The sequence below is a fragment of the Strix uralensis genome, chromosome 28 (assembly GCF_047716275.1).
Source record: "Strix uralensis isolate ZFMK-TIS-50842 chromosome 28, bStrUra1, whole genome shotgun sequence".
NCBI lineage: Eukaryota > Metazoa > Chordata > Aves > Strigiformes > Strigidae > Strix > Strix uralensis.
The window spans coordinates 5,758,072-5,777,018 of NC_133999.1; the positions used below are offsets into that span (position 1 = coordinate 5,758,072).

At 44.2% G+C, this 18,947-nt stretch overlaps 1 protein-coding gene across 1 annotated transcript in view; it reads left to right on the top strand.

Annotated features, from left to right (window-relative positions):
- ANTXR1 (ANTXR cell adhesion molecule 1) overlaps window positions 1-18,947 on the top strand; it is a 111,691-nt gene that overhangs the window by 58,144 nt on the left and 34,600 nt on the right. Inside the window, exons 13-14 of the mRNA XM_074852261.1 lie at window positions 1,373-1,468; window positions 12,794-12,835. Coding sequence (XP_074708362.1) covers window positions 1,373-1,468; window positions 12,794-12,835 — 138 coding nt within the window. The remainder of the gene's footprint in view (window positions 1-1,372; window positions 1,469-12,793; window positions 12,836-18,947) is intronic.

Below are 18,947 nucleotides of genomic sequence, written 5' to 3' on the forward strand. Positions count from 1 at the left end.
ATCACATTTTCTAAAGCTGAATATCAGCAGGTTCCATTTTGCAGATGATGGATGTGACTTTATGCTGTCTGTCTAGAGGAACAGCATGAAGCATACAGCTCTGTCTTCTCAAATGAGCTTTTATTTTGTGTTGGGGTCCAAGTTCCATTTCCAGAGATGTCTTGGGTGAATTCCTCTCCTGTGTGGACTACCTCTCTTTTATTTCCAAGTGTCAAAGATCAGGTTGTCTTGATCCAAATTCTCCAGAAATTCCTTCTATACCAGAAGAGAGTTTGGAAAATGCTCTCAACCTGATTGTTTTTTCCATTGCTCTTCCCGTTATGGTATGATGGGAGATCATCTGGCCATTGAAATACAGGGACTTAAGCAGGCACCCAATTTTCCCATCCTACAGGTCAGTCTGCTCTAGAATGTGTCCTTAATCTGGCAATGTGATCTTGACACTTGGGTGGGGTTTTTTAAATGTCTGGCTCTTACATCAAGAACATCTCAAACAGGCTTAAGCCAGGACTGCCTGCTTTCTTATCTCGGAATAGGATGATACTGGGGAGGAGTGCTATAGGGAAGCTGGCATGCCTCAGGAAGCTCGGAACATCTGGTTTGGGTTAAATCTAAGCAACAAGAAATAATGCACATTTGGTTTTGATTGGTATATGGAGCTGGCTTGTGCAGCAGCTTGCATTGTTAATTGATATCAGAGAATTGCAAATGCCTTTTTAAATGGGGAAAGTGTCCCGGTTAGAGAGGAAAGGCTCTTTTAGAGTTAATGGCTTCTGATGTGGAAAAACCCAGTATATTGTTGTGATGGTGTGTATGTTCAAATTTCCTTGGAAAGCTCATGGCAGAACTACCCTGACTCAGCAGTGCTAAGAGCAGGATGACCTGAGTCATGGGCCCATGGAGATCTCGCTTCAAGTTTTCTGTTTGGAGTAAACTTTAATTCTAACATTGCTGTCAAATTTATACTGCAAGAGGGGAAAAGAGTTGCAAAGAAAGGAGAATGTGAAGCATTGTGTGGTGAGCTCTTTTTTAAATCTTTTTTTCAGTCTTCACAATACTCTGAGGAATATTACTTTAATTTTGTTCTGATGTGAAATAACTGTTTTACATAATTGTGAGATTCAGAAAATTGAGACAAAACCTGTAACTCTGGGACGTGAACTAGAGGCCTCAGCCTCTTTGCAATGAGGTGGAGGGGGTGTGTGCACCACATTTGGATGTATGAGGAGGGAGGAAAACTGCATTTTGTCTGAAAAAGAAATGGAGTATGGCAATGCCTTTGGGACCTGTACTTGCCTGGAAGCGGGCAAGGTACTGTGGAGAGGGGAGTTTTGTGGTAGTGGTGTTCACACACTCTGTGTTTCTCTTCCAGTCAGATGGGACCATCCTGGCTATTGCTTTGCTGATCCTCTTCCTCTTGCTGGCCTTGGTTCTTCTCTGGTGGTTCTGGCCTCTTTGCTGCACAGTGGTAAGTGACAGAAATCATTAATACAAAACAGCAATTCAGTGTTGCCTGAATGTAAGAAACGAATGGGAAGGAGGCAAAGTTTTCCAGGAAGAAAGAGCAGAGCACTGGTCACTGAACAAGACGGTGTTTCTTCCATTGCTGGCACTGTTATGTGCTTCTATTTCATCTGCCTGACCTTTGGATTATACCCATGAAATGTTGCTAACACACAGACCTTGTCAGGAGCCTTTTAGTCTCATTCATTGATCACGAAATGGAAATGGTTTGCAGAAACATATTAGTTGCTGTGCCTTTTTGGGAAGGAATGGCTTTTCTGGATTGTCTAACTGCTGTGTCAGTGTCCCAGTGCTGGAGGGCTCCTGTAGGAGGGCAGGTATGCTGAACCCAGGCTGGACTCCTTGTTCTGCCTCAGGTACAAGGAAAAGATTTCTAAGTGTGCAAATTTTTGCAAGATTAACTTTTTTTCCTGGCTCATCATGTCTGAAGAGCACTTTGAGATATCCGAAGGATGGTTTCAGTAGAAGTATGACAGTGTTTCACTGAGCAATATCTTTCCTCCATGTTTTTTCACAAAACATTCTGTGGCTTAAAAAGGACAGCCACAGAGTTAATAATGAAAAAAGGCAGACAGAAATCAGGAGAGAACAGCAGAGAAGGAAGAGGTCAAGGGAGGCAAGAAGGAAATCACAGAACTTGAGACAAGCTTTTCTCTCACATGTGACCCTGCTGTTTGTCTGCAAGGACCTGTCGTACCCCTGTACATCTCTGCTGATCATCCCCTGGGGCTGCCTTTTACAATGAAGATTGGGGCAAAGGCTGGTTATTGTGGGACATACCACACAGTGAAGCTCTGCTCTTGCTTTGGGTCTTGTTTGTGCTGCAAACATAGAACAAGAATTAAGGATGTACAAGTGTCAGCAGATTGGAGTTTAGTTTTGGTGACTGGCTGTGTGTAATGTTTCAGATGCTTCCTTTAACACTGCCCAAACCGGCTCCAGTTTCTGGGCCACTATCATTGTTCCTGATTTTAAATCACCCAGTGTTGTAAATTTGCACCATGTTGGACCAAATCTGTGATCTGGTGCTGAGAGCTTTGGAGCCACAAACTGCAGGAGCAGTCACATTTGAGGATGAGTCTTTGTGTTGAGATGTATTTCTTTATCCAGAACAAGGATGGAAATCTCGCAGGACAAATCTTAGTTGTCTATTTCTGTTTCTGGCTGGAAATGCTAGGGGGTAAAATGCTTCTTTTCACAGTAGTTTGGCACCTCTGAAAACCAGAAGGGAAAAAATATTTATTTGGACTTTTCAGAACAATAAAAAAAAATCCATTCTAAAAATGGACAAAGGGTTAGCAGTGTGGTACGTTGCTCCGAGTTATGTGTCTAAACTAGATGGCATGTTCCCAGAGAAGCTGGGCCAACTTCTTTGTTGGTGCATCTGCATAGAAGTCGATGAAGATGTGCCCTCTACATGTTTACACTGGGATTTGGTGGAGAACTGAGGTGATAGAGAGGAAAGGCTCAAAGGGGTGCTGCCATTTTAAGGTTCTGTTACAGGAGAAGGATGAAGCTGATAGGAAAAAGGCATAGCAGCAGGGCGTGGAGTAAAGGCAATATGGAGCTATGCGCTGAGAGGGTAGTATGGGACTGCTCCAGTGGAACAATATGAGGATAGTGGTCATGTAACAGCCTTCCTGAGGTGTGAGGAATACAGTCCAGATAAGCAAGGTGGGTGCAGCAGAGATAGGGAGTCTCTTGTCCACATGAAGCTTTCTAAGCTTAATATTTTCCAGATTTAAATTCTGTACTTAAAAAATTTGTTGTAGATAAAAGCTTTTCCTCAGCCTCCCTCCTTCTTTACCTCCCACATTCCCTCTTAGCAAGGTCTCCAAGTGGGGACTATTGCACTGATATTTTCCAAATGTAAGTCAAACACATCCCTCTACTTGCTGGAAAGATTTTAATTCAAGAGCCTGTTTGAAATCTCTTCCATCTCTCCGGGCTGGCAGTCCGATATGTTTGGCAGTAGATCAGCAGCTAAGATGCCTCACTGTGTATTGCTTACCCAAAGATTCTGTAAAATTAAAGATAAATCCACAGAGGAGTGCCCAGCCTGTTTGGCTCAGGGGAGGGAGAAAGAGAGCAGAGCAGTGCTTATTTACTAGTTTGGTAATGGCACATTAAGGAATGCAGTGTTGTCAGAAGCACAGAGTGAATTAAGGGCAGAGGAACTGGCTTGCACAACAGACAAGAGAGGCAGGCAAGCAACAACCTCTAATAATCAAACCGCAGACCCAGAGACACTGCTGTGGATTCAAGCCCAGGGACGTTTCAGAGATAATTGTGTATGAGTCCGGGGAAAAAAGAAAAAACACAACAAACTTTTTTCTTACCAAGTATAAATTTGAGTGACAAGCACATTTCTAAACCCTGAAATTCCTCCTGGCATGCTTTTTAATTAAATAGGAATCATTATTATCCAGCAGTTCTTCAGGAAAGACACCAAGCCAGCTTCATCCCTGGAGTAAATGGACTGAAGTCAATAGACTTACTCTGGAGATTTATCTGGAACCCAGTATCTCCTTGGCATGCACCCATAAAGAAATGCTGTTTCCAAGTGTATTCAAGTTTATTGGTCTCAAAAGTATTCTGGGATGAAGTCTGGAATTTACCACTCAGTTTACAGTAGATGCAATTGTTGCTTAGTGGATCAGAATAATAATTAGGTCTTTGCCGTGCCTGATACCAGCACGGGCAAAATTTCCCTTGATGTCTGTGGCAGAATATTACAAAAGCATGGGAGCAGGTGCTAACCTTTCAGAAGGTTTCAGGGATGTTTATTCAACAACAGAAAACAAAGGGAGATAATTCTGCTAAGCTGACAACCCCAACACCATGCGCATTAGAAGAATGATGGCAGATACAAAGACATCTGTAACAGGATGACCCTACTTTTCCCGAGCAGAGCATATCTGCAGAACAGCAGATGCCAGATCCTGGCCTCGTTGATGTTAGTGAGCATTTTGCTGTTGTCTTCCCATTCCTCCTCTTTTCTGAACATGGCATAATCTGAAGGATCCAGGCAATCATAGTAGTAACTCCTGAAGGAGTCCAAGTGATCACAGGCTGGCAGAAAGCCGTGGCCTCTCGAACTCTGCACCCTCCACGACTGACGCAGCTGCCCAGGCAGAGCTGTGGTGGGAACACGCGGCTGCCCCAGTGCCAGGGTGGGCCCTGCTCTTGCACCCGTACGGGCCGGCAGCAGTGAGCACGCCTGTGGGAGGTGCACCCAGGGAGAGGAGCTCCTCTGCTTAGTGACAGAGCTCCGGGAGGACGTGGGTAGGTTGAGGAGTATCAGGGAGTGTGAGAGAGGGATAGACTACTGGAATCACAGCCTGCCTTCGCTGGGACAGGCCCAGCAGGCAGACGGGACACGCGTGACACGGAGGATTCCCGATCCTCTCTCCATCTGGCTGAACACAGTCACTTGAGGAGCAAGGGGCAATGGTGACAAATTCCTGCCTGGCGCAGCAGGTGCATCTCCTCTGACTGCCCCACCTTCCCAGGTGTCCTTGAGTAACAGGTATGAGGCTCTGCAAGGTTCTGGTGGACCCAAACAAGAGGAGACTCCCTTCTGAAGGGAACAGAAGGCCCAATACACAGACCAGACCTACTTCTTAGGGAAGCCAGTCGCTTCCCTGGGGCCCAGGCTAAAGATGTGAGCCAGCAATGTGCCCAAGCATCCTGGCTTGTATTAGAAATAGTGTGGCCAGCAGGACTAGGGAAGGGATCATCCGCCTGTACTCGGCACTGGTGAGGCCGCACCTCGAATACTGTGTTCAGTTTTGGGCCCCCCACTACAAGAAAGATGAGGTGCTGGAGAGTGTCCAGAGAAGAGCACGAAGCTGGTGCATGGTCTGGAGCACAGGTCTGATGGGGAGCAGCTGAGGGAACTGGGGGGGTTTAGTCTGGAGAAGAGGAGGCTGAGGGGAGACCTCATGGCCCTCTGCAACTCCCTGAAAGGAGGGTGCAGAGAGGGGGGAGGAGTCTCTTGAGCCAAGGAACCAGCGACAGGACCAGAGGAAATGGCCTCAGGTTGTGCCAGGGGAGGTTTATGTTGGATATTAGGAAAAATTTCTTCATTAAAAGGGTTGTCAGGCCCTTGAACAGGCTGCCCGGGGAGGTGGTTGAGTTGCCATTCCTGGAGGTACTTGAAAGACGTGTAGATGTGGCACTAAGGGACGTGGTTTAGTGGTGGGCTTGGCAGTGCTGGGTTAATAGTTGGACTTGATGATCTTAAAGTTCCTTTCCAACCTAAACGATTCTATGAACTGAATGTTCAAGAGGCTATTTAGGTGCCCAAGGGTGAAATTGTTCCGGGTAGGAGGCCAACATAAGGCTTAGGTTTAATATTGATGCAAACCAAATAGATATAGATGTAAGCCAAAGAGATAATAAGCCTCCAAAACTGTCTTAAGGAGGATTTTGCAGACACGTTGTTAGATTGGCTGGGAAATGGAGCTGATTAAAGTGTTTTGGATGTATGATGAAGGCATAATTAATGCAATAGCTGGAAGGCTTCTCTGTGCGGGGACAGTTTCCCTGTGCCAGTATGCAGCACCACACTGAGCAAGTGTCTCCCACAGACACTTAAAATCGGCAGTTGAGTGAGTTGTGTTTGGGCTGTGCTTTGCACCTGAACAGGATCTTCATGAAAGATTAGTCCTGGCATAGCTGAAGTGGTGGCTACAGTCAGCCTGCCCCGAGCCTTGGGCTGAATCTTAGCTAGGGCAGTCTGGGGGCTAAAATGTGGAGGATATGAGTGGAAATATCTCCCTGGTGCAGCTGAGACTGAGAGTCAAAGCATTACCCCACATGCTCGTACATCACATCTCCTTACGGTTTTACAAGGTAAACATGAGTTTGCCTCCCTTACGCATCGGGCATGAGAAGCTGGTCTGTGGTAATTGCCCACTTAGAATACATACACCATCTTACACATTTTTATACTGCAGCTTTTTTAAACACAGGGATGTGGCTGGCATATAAATGAGGTGTTGGTATTTAGGCATCTAACACCAGTTTTAACTTTAAAGCTGTTTTCTGGAAGGAAGCATGGAAGAACCCAGCAATTTGTTTGGCGCTCAGTCTGTACTGCAGCTGACCAAGAGTTTTGGAAACAAAAAGCTGGATGGAGAAAATACAGAAAATATATATTAAAACCACATGAAAATAATAGCTAAACTGGAGGAAGAGGAGGGGAGGAAATGCATAGACTCTACAGCAACCCTGAAGAGCCATAAAATTACATGGTGCATGTTGGCTTGATGAAGATTACTTTCAAGGGTCCACATATTCAGATTCCCACCCGTTCCCATGTGCACAAGGCACATTTTTTCTGCAGTTATGCTGATTTTGGGAGAAGGGAGCACAGGATCATGAATCATCTGAAACATTCTTGAGACGAACCGAGAGCAAGAGACACAAATGTGCAGGCAGAAATTGCTCGTGGACCCCACAGTCTCTGCCTTCAGTTCAGATCCGAGCTATTGAGGCAAGCACTCACTTAGTGTAAGGTGGTAGTTTCTATGAATTTATTGGAGCTTAATGTGGTGTATAACATTCAAGCCCTGAATCCGTGCATGCTGCCACAAATGAGGGTCTCCATTTATAGCACAGGCAATCCAAAACATTAGGAGGTAGTGCTGTTATTGTAGGTTTAAAGTAGTGTAAATAACAGAACTAGACTTTACAATTGCTGTGCACAAAGGGCAGCAGGAGGATAAAGACAGTCTTATTAATCATCCAGAGTACCCACAGCAGTTCACTGCTCCTCTCAGCCTCCTGTCAGTCAGATCAGAATGGTTTAGATATGGATATAATGGTCTATAACTGCCTGTCTTTAAACAGACTGGAATGAAGTCTGAAAATAGCATAGCAGAGGCATTTTGCCTGGGCTAATACCATCAGCTCTGCAACAGACCAGGTAGAGAAGTGGGCTAGTAGAACAGGGTGTGTGCCAGGCACTGAACTAGGGTGCTTTGACGTGCTGCTGTGATGTGTCATTATCAGAAAGTTAAAACCAAATTCTCCAAAGTGTCCATCAGTTGTGGGATGTCCAAACTGGAAGATCTTCATGGATCCTTTTTGGAAAGTGCTAAGCACTGCCCTCTGAAAGTCAGGAAGGTAGCCATTTGCCTTTAGATGATATGCCTAGACTTCAGATTCCCAAACCATTTCCTTGCTAATGCATTTCGTTAAGGCCAGATCCAAAGGCCAATTATATTAATCTCGATGAGGTTCAGCACCCTTTGTTCCAGACCACAACAGATATGTAACACAAAGGAGGCACTGTTGTTCTTTGCCCTCCTGCATGGGAAGTAATTAACTTAATAAAAATTACTTCCTTCTTTATTTTTTCCCTGGCTGCCTCTCACCTCTTCCAAAGAAAGTTGGCTCAGCCCAGCTAAGGAGAAATAGATCTTTAGGACATAGTCTTGCTTAACCTGAAAATTCACTAGCAATCACTGAGTGAGAGCAAGGGCTTCTGCATATAGCTGAAAGTAGCTATGATGTTTTTCTTTAGCCCAGAAAATTAATTTCATTTATATAGTTTTCCACGTGTGGCAAACCCCACTGATTCTGGCCTGTGTAAGTGAAATAGCATAGGAAAAGGAATGACCTTTGCCCAGGCTGCATTTTTTTCATACATTCCTTGGAGGACTGCCTGTCAGCCCCATTCAGTTGCAAACTGTAACAGGGTTAATTAAATGCAGGGGTTTTTTTTCCTCCATGATGTCATGTCATTCATAAGGGGATGATTTTGACATGTGCTACGATCTGTATTGAATGTGGTTTCTGCACGTCAGCTTGAACTCTTAGGTGTGAAAGAGCCTTGTCTTCTAGTTTTAATGAGTTGAAATTGAGGTTTCTGGATCTGCTTCCAGGCTGACGAGAGAGGTTAACTTAAAAGGATGAGTTAGCTTTCCTATTGGACTTCATTTACCTCTTACTGATATGTCTAGGAAGAAGAATGTATTGTATTGCAGATGAGGAAATAGGGACAGGCTCCTGCTTGTGTTAGAAACTTTGAAGTGTAGACCAAATCTGCAAGGATTTAATGGGTACTTAGAAGACACGGCAGATATGAACCAAATAAAAAGGAAATGTTCCTTTACCCGACTCATAACTAAACTATGAAACTGTCACAGGACTTAGAGGAGGTCAAAACTATAAATATGTAAGGGGAAAAAAAAGAGATGAGTCAGATGGGTCATAGTTAATGCTATTAAAAACCCTCTGCTTATTAGGACAGCAAAAATACAGATTCTGTATTCTCCAGAAGAGGAAGGTAAATAAGGACAAAAATTCTGCTCAGTTAACTGCATGCTCCCTTCCCAAATTTTAGTTCTAACTAGAGGCAAGTCCTCTATTTCTTATTTTGTACTGTTTTCTCGTGTAGCCTTCATTTTAAATGATGTTCTGTTCCATCTTAAAGCAGATACACTTTACTGACAAGAAACATATTGCCTCTATTTATCATACAAAACTCCAGGGACAGTTACTGAGTATGTGCTTGCTGGACACTGTAAACTGGTGGAGTTTTCTGGTCTCCCAAGATGGAAAACATCCTAGACACATTCCTGGAAGATGCAAAATTTGGATTCAACATGCTCTCTTATGCCTGAATGGCTACAGCAAACCAGTCCTCTCCGATGCTTTTAAACTTCTAGGGGGTAGCTAATAGCATTCCTCTGCTTTTACACTGGGTTATTCATCAGAAGCAGCTGCTTCTCCATGCATCTGTGACATCAGGGTGGGTCAGCTAACAGAGACCTGTGTCAGTCACATACATGTCGAGATCTGTGATGAAAGGTGATAGAAAGGCAAAGAATTACTTTACTGTCCTGAATTTTCACAGCTAAGTGTGTAGAAGTGCTGACAACTACTCTCAAAGTTCCTCCTTCTGCCAAGAAAAGCCAATGGCCACCTCTCCATCCCACAGGCCTTTACTACTTGAAAACAAAAGAGTGCATTGTAAGGTTTTTCTAGCATGGCAATGAGGTAGAAACCCTCAGGTATTCCTCACCTAGCGAGCAAATATGGTTGCTGAACAATCATGTTTTTCTTCTCTCAAACACAGGGACACAATTGCAGCAGCAATCACAGAAATGGCTTGGGGTTATCAAAACAATTGCAGCACACATGAGCAAACACTTCAGCCTTGCCAAGCTAAACTAGCCAAAGCATTTTGCTTGGCCAAGCATTCTCCCAGCTGATTGCGTTCAGCAGGTCCATGTGTGTCATCTGGCGAGACAGAGAGAAGGCGAGAGGTGCAGCCCGGAACAAAACGTGGTGGGCAGCGTGGGCTGTATCCTCACTGGGTTTCTCTGTAATGGCATTTTCTTTCTTGTACTTCAGTAATTGTTTCTATTTATGCAAAATGAGCAGGTGTAAGGCACTGCCTTTTGGTTCTGGGACCACTTGGCGCTTGCTTTGCTCTTGTGTGAGATGGCACAAAGATCCGGTTTGGTTTGCTGTCTTTAGTACCTCAGAATAAGGGTCTCATGCATGTACAGCTGTAACTGTAAGAATCCAAAAGGCAGAAGGAAAAGCTTTGTACTGTTTGTAGACCAAAAGCCTTTCTGGACCTGGGCAGCGAGACAGAAAATACTTTGAAAGTTCGTACAGGCTCAAAGGCAGAGAAGACTAAACACTCCCCATCTCTGGACTTGTCCAAACTAACCAATCTCTGTTGCCAACTTACGGAGTGTTCAGTTGCTGTTAGAAGTGCATAGCACTTAAAAATGGAAGGAATCTCATTTTCTTCCCTCTTGGACTGTGATAGAATAAACTTGATCTGTTTATAGAAATCAGTTAGTTTGCGTGTATGTGTATGCGTATAGGAATGCAAATGTATGAAAAACACAGCCATCTCTTCATTTCCAAGTCTGTAATCTCAGGAGTTTCTAGCGATACTGGCCGAGAAGTTGTGATTGAATGCTTAGCTGGACCAAATATGTTGGATGGATTATCCTGACGTTTCATGCCAATGCAAATGAGAGAAACTCCACTGAAACCCATGATGTTCCACCAGACTACTGTTAGAGGAGGGAACAAGGCCACTTCCAGTAGGTATATTTTGGACCAGATATCTGAAGCTTCTCAGCGTCCCATGGGTTTGGATTAATGGGTTTGGTTCAAAAGCAGGTCTGTTGACAAGTGCCACCCCTCACACTGACCAAAACATATCTGAAAACGTGGCTAGAAAAGTCTCCTGTGTATTTTGGTGTGTTGTACATGCTGCGTCAGTATTTATTGTGTCAAGAGACATACAAGAGATTATGCTGCCTCTGTCTTAAACCAAGGAGCGGCACTTTGAGTAAACCATGCTGATCCCCATGATTTCCCTTTTGCAGAGCAGCACTCTGATGCAGACAACTTTTCATTCTCTTTTCATCATTTGCTTTCCACTGGGGAAAGAATTGGTATCCCCCAGAGCTGCAAGCACAAGCTAGACAGAGCGAGATGGATGCTGCACCAGTCGCTCACCAGCTCTGCTAGTCAGCCTGAGCTCCTCTGGGGCATCACCCCTCCTTTCTCCCTAATGTGGTCAGTGGCCACAGTTCTGCTGCGTCAGAACAAGCGACGTTGTGAGCAGGTGCATCTACTGTGCTCCTTGAATGTCGTTTCATGCTGCCACACGTCCTTCTGCACATATAAACAAAGATTCAGTGTTGATTCCTGAAGCACAAAGACTCTTTAACAGGGGTTCCCCGAGGGCACAGTAGGCCACCAAAAAAAAAAGCCCTGCTGCCCAGGAACAGGTAGTGGCAGAGCTCTACAACCATCCTTGCTCTGGGCTGAGATTCAAAGGACTGATCCAGCCCTGATCTCCGCCCTCGCCAGAGGCACATGCTCTTCATTAATGGCCACATTGCATGACTCGGGGTTTGTAGAGGAAAATAAAAACAGTGAGCTCATCAGAGAAGGAAAAACACGAGTGAGAGAAATTGTTGTAAATATTTATATCTTCAGGGCCTTTAATGTGATTGTCATTTTCCCTTTCTGCATTTAAACAGCCAAGCTGTTATTAAGACTGATTTTTTTTGAAGGGTAACTTTTAAGCCTACACATCCATACCCCATGCCTAGGGGGCCTCTACACCTAATATTCAGTCCTGAGAGGAGCTGAGGATACTCAGTGCTACTTCAACAGGTGCTCAGCACCCTGACAGCATCTGACTCATGGCCTGGTGTGTAAAGAAAGAGCTGTCTCATCCAGATGGACTTAAAACTACTGGAGAAAATCCATCCCTGGGGCACTTGCATTTGCAGGCCTGGCTGGATTCAATCTGTTGCCTGCAATGGCTGTGCATTGGGGTGCGTCTTCTGTAAGGGAGAGATATTTGACGTGCCTGTATGCAACTGCTTTCTCTTTGGAAGGCTCTCTGTTGCTCTTGGAGTGGAGGGCTGTGATAATAGCCAACTGCCTGCCGAGCCCTAGATGCAAACTTTTTGCATGAAATAATAGCCTCACGCCCATATAAACTTAAATTGTTTCTATGGAGAATATCCTGGACCAGCCTAAAACCTCACCCTGCTCACTTTATTAGAAACCCTGGGAGAGCCTCAAATGTATATATTTTTATATTTTTGTTAAAGCTTATGAGAATGAGCTATATTAGCCTGATAATGTGAAAAGCATTTTTCATGAAAGCATGAGGTGGCACAGCCTTCTGGAATGAAGTATGGGCCTGGAGACAGAGACGGGGGGTTTATTACTGCTTTGCAATGTCTCCAGAGCATTTTACTTCGCCTTGGTTTTGCTTTCCAGTCTTTGCTCAGACTGTAAATTATTTGAGGCAGGATTTGTACACGTGTGCAGTGGCCAGCTGAAGGAGATGCTGATTTTAGCGTGGTTGTTCAGGTGAAACAGTGATTGCTATCTGTTGCTTAGAGCCAGCACTAACTATGGCTCCTGCTGGGATTAGGAGGCTGGAGAATCAAGGATACATGACTTTGAATTTGCTGTTACCTCACGCAGGGCAGGGGTCACCGAACTGAGCTGTTATTAGGAAATGTCTATATGGCAGGACTCTGGGACGCCTCCTGTTTCCCCTCTTACCCTCAGTGACTGTGACACCAGTAGCACCCACAGCTGCCCTGTAGTCATTGTAACTTAGTTATTGTAACTAAGGTCAGAGCTGTTCACAACACATACCCTATTGTTTTCTTGTTCGTGTTTTTTTTTAAGTGACATTTGAATTGTGCTAAAGAACAAAGTATGAATTTATGATTCTGTTTCTCTTTGATCCTTCTAGATCATCAAAGAGCCCCCTCCACCTCCTGCAGAAGACAGCGAGGTGAGTAACACCAACAACCCGATTTCCTCAATGTTTAGGACAAGATTTGGTTCAGTCTCCTTACAAAAGGTTGTGATTCTGCTGCATGGTAGAGTACGGACCATTTAAACCTTTGTGCTCAGCTCTGTAGCCTTAAAGTCAATAGTGATTTAGCTAAACTAGAGGCTTTTTAGCTGATATCTGCCATCATCTTCACTCTGCTCACTTTGCTTTTGACAGAGGTAGAGATGTGGTGTTTGTTTATTTAAGAGTGGCTGTAGATCTATGTGTACGGTACGTCCACAGAGCAGGTGGGAAAGGGCAGAGGCAAACACTTGGCCAAAACAGCACTACAGAGTTAGGCTGTGATTCACAAAAAGGACAACCCTTAAGTGTATGTTTAACTTTGAAGTTAGTGGAACCTAAGCATATGCTTAACTGCCTTTCTGGAATGGCACGGTAATGATTTTGATGGTTTAGCATATATAACTGCTCTTGGCAGCTGAGCAGTAACTCACAATGCTGATCCCTTGGACTACAGTTGCTGTGAGTAAAGGCAGCCCGCAGTTTTTGCAACGTGTCTGAAGACAGTGGACCAGATTCTGAGCAGATGTAAAACCCCAGTAAAATCCTCTTGACGTCAGAAGAGCTGCACTAGTCAGGGAATTTTTAATGGAGAGAAATGGTAAAGCAATGTTAAAACCTTCATCTTAATTCTGGTTACGCTTTTTAGACAAATCTAGCAACAAATGGTTTAAAGCTATGTCATCATTACTTAATTAGTAGCCTCTGCCCAGAAACATGCCCAGTTTTTCATCTGCCTCTGTCCTTCTGCTTTCAACACGCAATGAGCGTCTTCTCTGCTTTCCCTGTTTTGCACATGGGATTTCATTGAATAGTCCCTGGGCTGTGTTCAGGATGTATTGATGTCAATGGGAGTTTTTCCATTGACTTCACTGGGGTTTGGATCAGTTCCTCTTAACTGTGCAAGTAAGAGAAGACTTAAATCTATGCTCAGAGTGATTTGGTTGCTTAGTTTGCCTTGCTTTTTGCATCTGGAGACAAATTCATTGCCTGATTCAGCTTGCAAGTGGAAAAGCTTGCTGAAATGATCCTCTCTGCTGTCCATAAAGTCTGGCCCAGTGAGCATGCTCTGTGCCAAGGCAGACAGACACCCTTAAAGCTCAGTCCCCTGCAACACTACGGAGGTGGAGTCCAACCTAGCTTATGCCTGCACTGAGGACAGAGAAATAGTTCAGGGCAGCTGGAGCCAAGGCCAGTACTAGAACCTCCATCTTGGTGGCACTCATCCCCTTCAAGACAGGCCTGAAGCAAAACTCCCAAACTGAACATTCCTGGACCCAAAGGAGATTTGCATTTGGATCCAGCACTCCCCAGGCCTCTATATGCAGCATCTGGCCTATTTTCCTACGTAGACATTTCTGTTTAGGCTGTTTGTAAATCCACTAACTTTGTTAGCTCTGGATGAAAAGGAAAATATTAACCTAAAATTGCACACACTCTGTTCTGCATCACACATGCCTCCAAGCCAAGGGATTAAATTGCTGAAATTAATTAAAATACATCAGTCTGGAATGCTGGCTCACCGGCCAAGGACTAGAAGGGGAAATTACATCTCTGTACTAAGAGGGAAGGCGTGCTTCACGTCTAAGGAAGCCTTTTATCAAACCAGTAAGTGCTGCAAGAGCAGACCAGTTGCTGCAAAATAAACTAATTGCAGCAGACTAGTTATGTTTGCTTCAGGCTAAGTTTAGTTAAGCTGGTGTAAAGATATTTCTGGACATATTATATTTTCCCTCGGCCCTGATTCTGACAGAGGGGAACCATCTGTGCAGCTCTTTGGATGAAACAGTCCTCGGTTCACCTGTCTGTTTCACAGCTTTCCTTTAGCAATTTATTTGCCACTGGCTTTTTATTTTAAACTTACCTGGTCTTGGACTGTGGAGAACGTGGGGCAAATCCTCTTTGTATAGAAGCAGAATGTTGTTCTACTTGCTCTCAGGCTGGCTCCCCGTAGGTGATGGCTTTAAATGTCGACTTGTCCAGGCCTTGGTTGTACCCAGTGTAGGGCACTGCATAGTGCCTGAAAAATCGCATTAACTCGTACCTGTAGTTTACCTGCTTCCCTGTTAATACAAGAGGAGATCTGTACCATCTTTTGGCAATTATTCTTACTGTTTTGGGACCCTGGAATGGGGGCTTTGGTTACAACAATGTGCCAGTGTTGTAGGGACTAGTCTGGCGGTAATTTCACACGTACTTTCCACCAGAGCATATGTCCTAAGCTCAAGACTCAGTTATCCTATAGCTATACAACTAGGAGCCAAAGATTTCTTAAAAAGGAAAATGTAGTTTATACTATTTTAGAAACTGTATAGCATCAGAGCAGTGCTCAAAAATTAGTAAGACTTGGAGCTGTGACTACACATTTTTTTCCCAGACAGAAGAGCTTCCTGCTAGTGGAAAAATAGCAGAAGCTTTGAAAAGATGCATTTCCTTGGTCCCATTTACTCTTATAGAGCCTGGTCCACAGAATGGGATTGGCAGTAGTATAATGCTTTCACAGAAGGTTGGATACTCCAGATTTTTTATTTTGCTTCAAAACAAATAGAAGATGGAGTTGATTTTCTACAATCTACTTTTTCTTATGTGTTGCAGATAGCTTTCTCCCTTGCAGAAAACCTAGCAACTGCTTGTCTCCAGCATGAAAGAGTGCTAATCCCTTAAACAGCAGCATTACAGTTACAGTAAGATTTTTTTTCTTCTCTCAAAAATCTTGGCAAAAAAAAAGACAAGAGGAATTCTTGCATCAGCATATTTGGGAACTGAGGCCCATATGTCTTTGCACTGCAAGGAGAATGCATTATACTGTAACAATGAAGGGAAAGTAGCATTGCTGTCAAACCCGCCAAAGGTTTTATTGAACTCTACTTTAAAGGCCTTTGGAGACATATTGGAGACACGCTCACTGTTGGTGAAGGAAATCATTATTGGCTAGAAACTTCCAATTAATTCATTCAGAAATTGCAAATGTCATCAACTTACCGCTGTGCTCCTCAGACAACGCAGGATACTGGAGGAGGTTAAGTCCAGATGAAGGACAGATGGTTTTACTTACAGCCAGGAAAGATTGAGTTAATGCCAATCGGAAGAGGTGAATGCCTCGAGGAGCCAGTGAGCACCTTTCTGGCCTGTGATTAGTCATTGATGGTGGATCAAAACCACATTCTTCTACCTCCAGTGAATAGGAGGGCTTTTTCTAACCTTGTTGGAGGAAGACACAGCTGCTTTTATTCATGTGTCCCATCACCTTCAGGCTGGGCTTATTGGAACAACTCTTACTCGGCTCAGACCAGAAGTTTACCACGAGGCTGAAGCTCGTTCTCACTGTAGCAACCCATCTTCTACATCAAAAAACCCCAACCTGCAGGACAATTTCCTGTTCACTACCTGACCTATGCCAGAGGTCTGCTGCTAGTCAGTCCCACAGAAGGGCAGACTGTGACCTGCAGTCAGAGAGTACATAAACTGGAGCCCTCCAGAGTGTCACCAAGAGGCACACTCTACTCTGTCCTCCTTGCTTCCTTGCCCTGCAAATGGAGATCAGGCAATGTTAAAATACACTGCTGGATCTTCATTTTCTGTCAGGGCAGCACTTTCTACTACAGAAGGCATTCAGGGACACAGAGTTCCCTCAGGTCTGGCAAAGCCAGGCAGGAGATCTACCAGATGACCAGAGCGTGCCCTTTCCTCAACACTCAGACCTGTTTTTTCCACGCTGCTCTGTCACCCAAGCTCCACAGTCACCCCTAGCGTGGCACCAGAGCCAAGCCACCAACCAGCCTATAATTGGATAATTCTTATGTCTGTTGTCATCTTACCCACATACACCAAAGCGAACACATACAAGAAAGTCCTGGAGAGAAAGGACCATTCAGCAGCACAGTCATGAGATGCTGAAGGTAATTATCACTGTCATGGGAGGTCAACATGAAAAGGAGGAAATTAACTTGCTGCATGGCAGCTATTGTTAAGCCAGTGGATGAAACCACCTGTTCAGCTTGAACCACTTTGATCTTTGTGAACTAATCTCTTTCTCCCACAACTGAACATTCATGAGGCCAAAGAATGGCTAAAAGGGATTCATCTGCTTGGGGAGCTGCTTGCACCCTCACATAGTGGTGTTTATTAATCTTTTCCAAATTGTTTTCCTCTCTCTTCCTGAAAAGCCTTGCTGGGGAGATGGCAAAATAAGCTCCAGAGAAAATATCTGATAGGAATTTTTTGGAGACACCAAGGCAGGAAATGTATTCTGTTATTCCTGAAATAAAGCCAGGTCACAGTGGTATGCCAGCTCTTCTCCTTTCCCTTTACTCCCCATTTACAGTCAGTTGCAGAAATACGGGAGGAAGATAAAACAAACCTTTTGAGAGACAGGCATTTAAAAAAAAAATTATTTGGGATGTTTATTGGCAACAGATGAGTTGTAGGTATTACCCCATGAAGGTGTGGAGTTTAATAGCCAAATTTCATGTGAAATACCTAGACAGGCCCAGCACAGCAAACTCAGCGTAGAGGCTGTGAAAGCTGGGTTTAATCCCATCGCAGCTGCAATGGGAGCACCAGTGTTAATTCCCTTGACCTTATAAGACCTTATTTCATCTTCCTGTAGCTCAGCATCTGAGCTATAGAGTGGGAATAACTCAACATCCTTCTCTATCTTCATCGTAACGGGGGTTTTCTCTTAGCTGTGCGCCTGCAGTGCTTTGCACTTGGAGGATATAACTTCAGGCAGGATCCTTAAGAATCTGTGCCATAGATAAACTAGGAGATTCTGTGATCAGTAAGACCAACAAAAGCTGGTTTTCTAAGCATTTGTGTCTCAAGGATAAGCTTATATGTGGATTTTTTGGTGCCTCATGAGAGTTGAGGTCTTTCTTCAGCCTGCTCCTTAGTAGAGCACCAGTAGAACATCTTGTCTTAGATGCTGTTGTGACCTGTGAGTGCTTTCTGACAACAATTTGCAGGCTTGGGCCAGTGACAGGCAAAGATATGAGAAAAACCAAAGCGATGAGTTTATGCAGTTGCGATTTAGATGCCTGGCAGAGTATAATGTAACAAGCAAAACCTTCCACAGCAGGGAGGAATTGTTTGAGAACCGAGCAAGGTGTCCTCAAAGTGTAACAATGCCTCTGCATCTGAGAGGTGGCCGTGCAATTTGGAAATGAGTCTGACATTAGGAGAAAAATGAGCCAGTACAGAGCCAGAAGCCTTGAGGACAGCGTATTCACTTCCATATATCCTCATCTGTAAAATTAGATGATAACACCTCTTACTCAAAGTCTTGTCATGTCTTACAGCACTTTTTGTAGGCAGAGCTCTCTATAAATGCTAAATTCTGACAAGGCTCAGGCATTGCAGAGACAACTGTGAAAACAATTATAAGGGTGGGGAGAGGGGTAAGTTGTCCAAACTTTTTTAATATCTGGCCATATTTAGTTTGATTTCTTACCCTGAGTGGTTCAGATGTCCCTAGTGGAGCCTGAATTATCCTTGTGTTACCCACAGATGAGGTTCCCTCAGGTCAGGGTCAAAGTATACAGAGCCCGGCATGGACTCTGAGATAAACACAGATCTTTGTTTTCTGAAATCCAGCAGTTATGAATCTGGATCTCTGAATGTGAAATGTAGCTCTGCCTTGCTGCTTCTTATTTTTTAAAAGAAACACTAGCTCCATCTAAAGCAGATTTTGGAGGTGGAAAGATGCCAAGTTCTGTACAGTCAATTTCCAGCATCCTTAAATGCACTTGAATTTTCCGGGGCTGTTTTTTGTACTCCTGCTGGGTCAGAGCTGAAGTTCCTCATGCAGTTCTTCTTCAGGCAAAAAGCCGATTGTAACTAAGTGTAGAAAAATATGGGCAAAACTGAGCCAGGATGTGAGAATTCAGCCCTGTCTTATTGGCTCAGATCCTGCGAGTGGGGCAGTGAGCTAGGATGGTGGACGTGGGGGTTGTGTGCCTCTTCCTGCTCATTTTCCTGCTGTCTCCCTACCCTGACCCCCAAGTTTCCAGTTGCTTTCCTTTAGCTACTCACGTGTGTAGTGAGCATATTT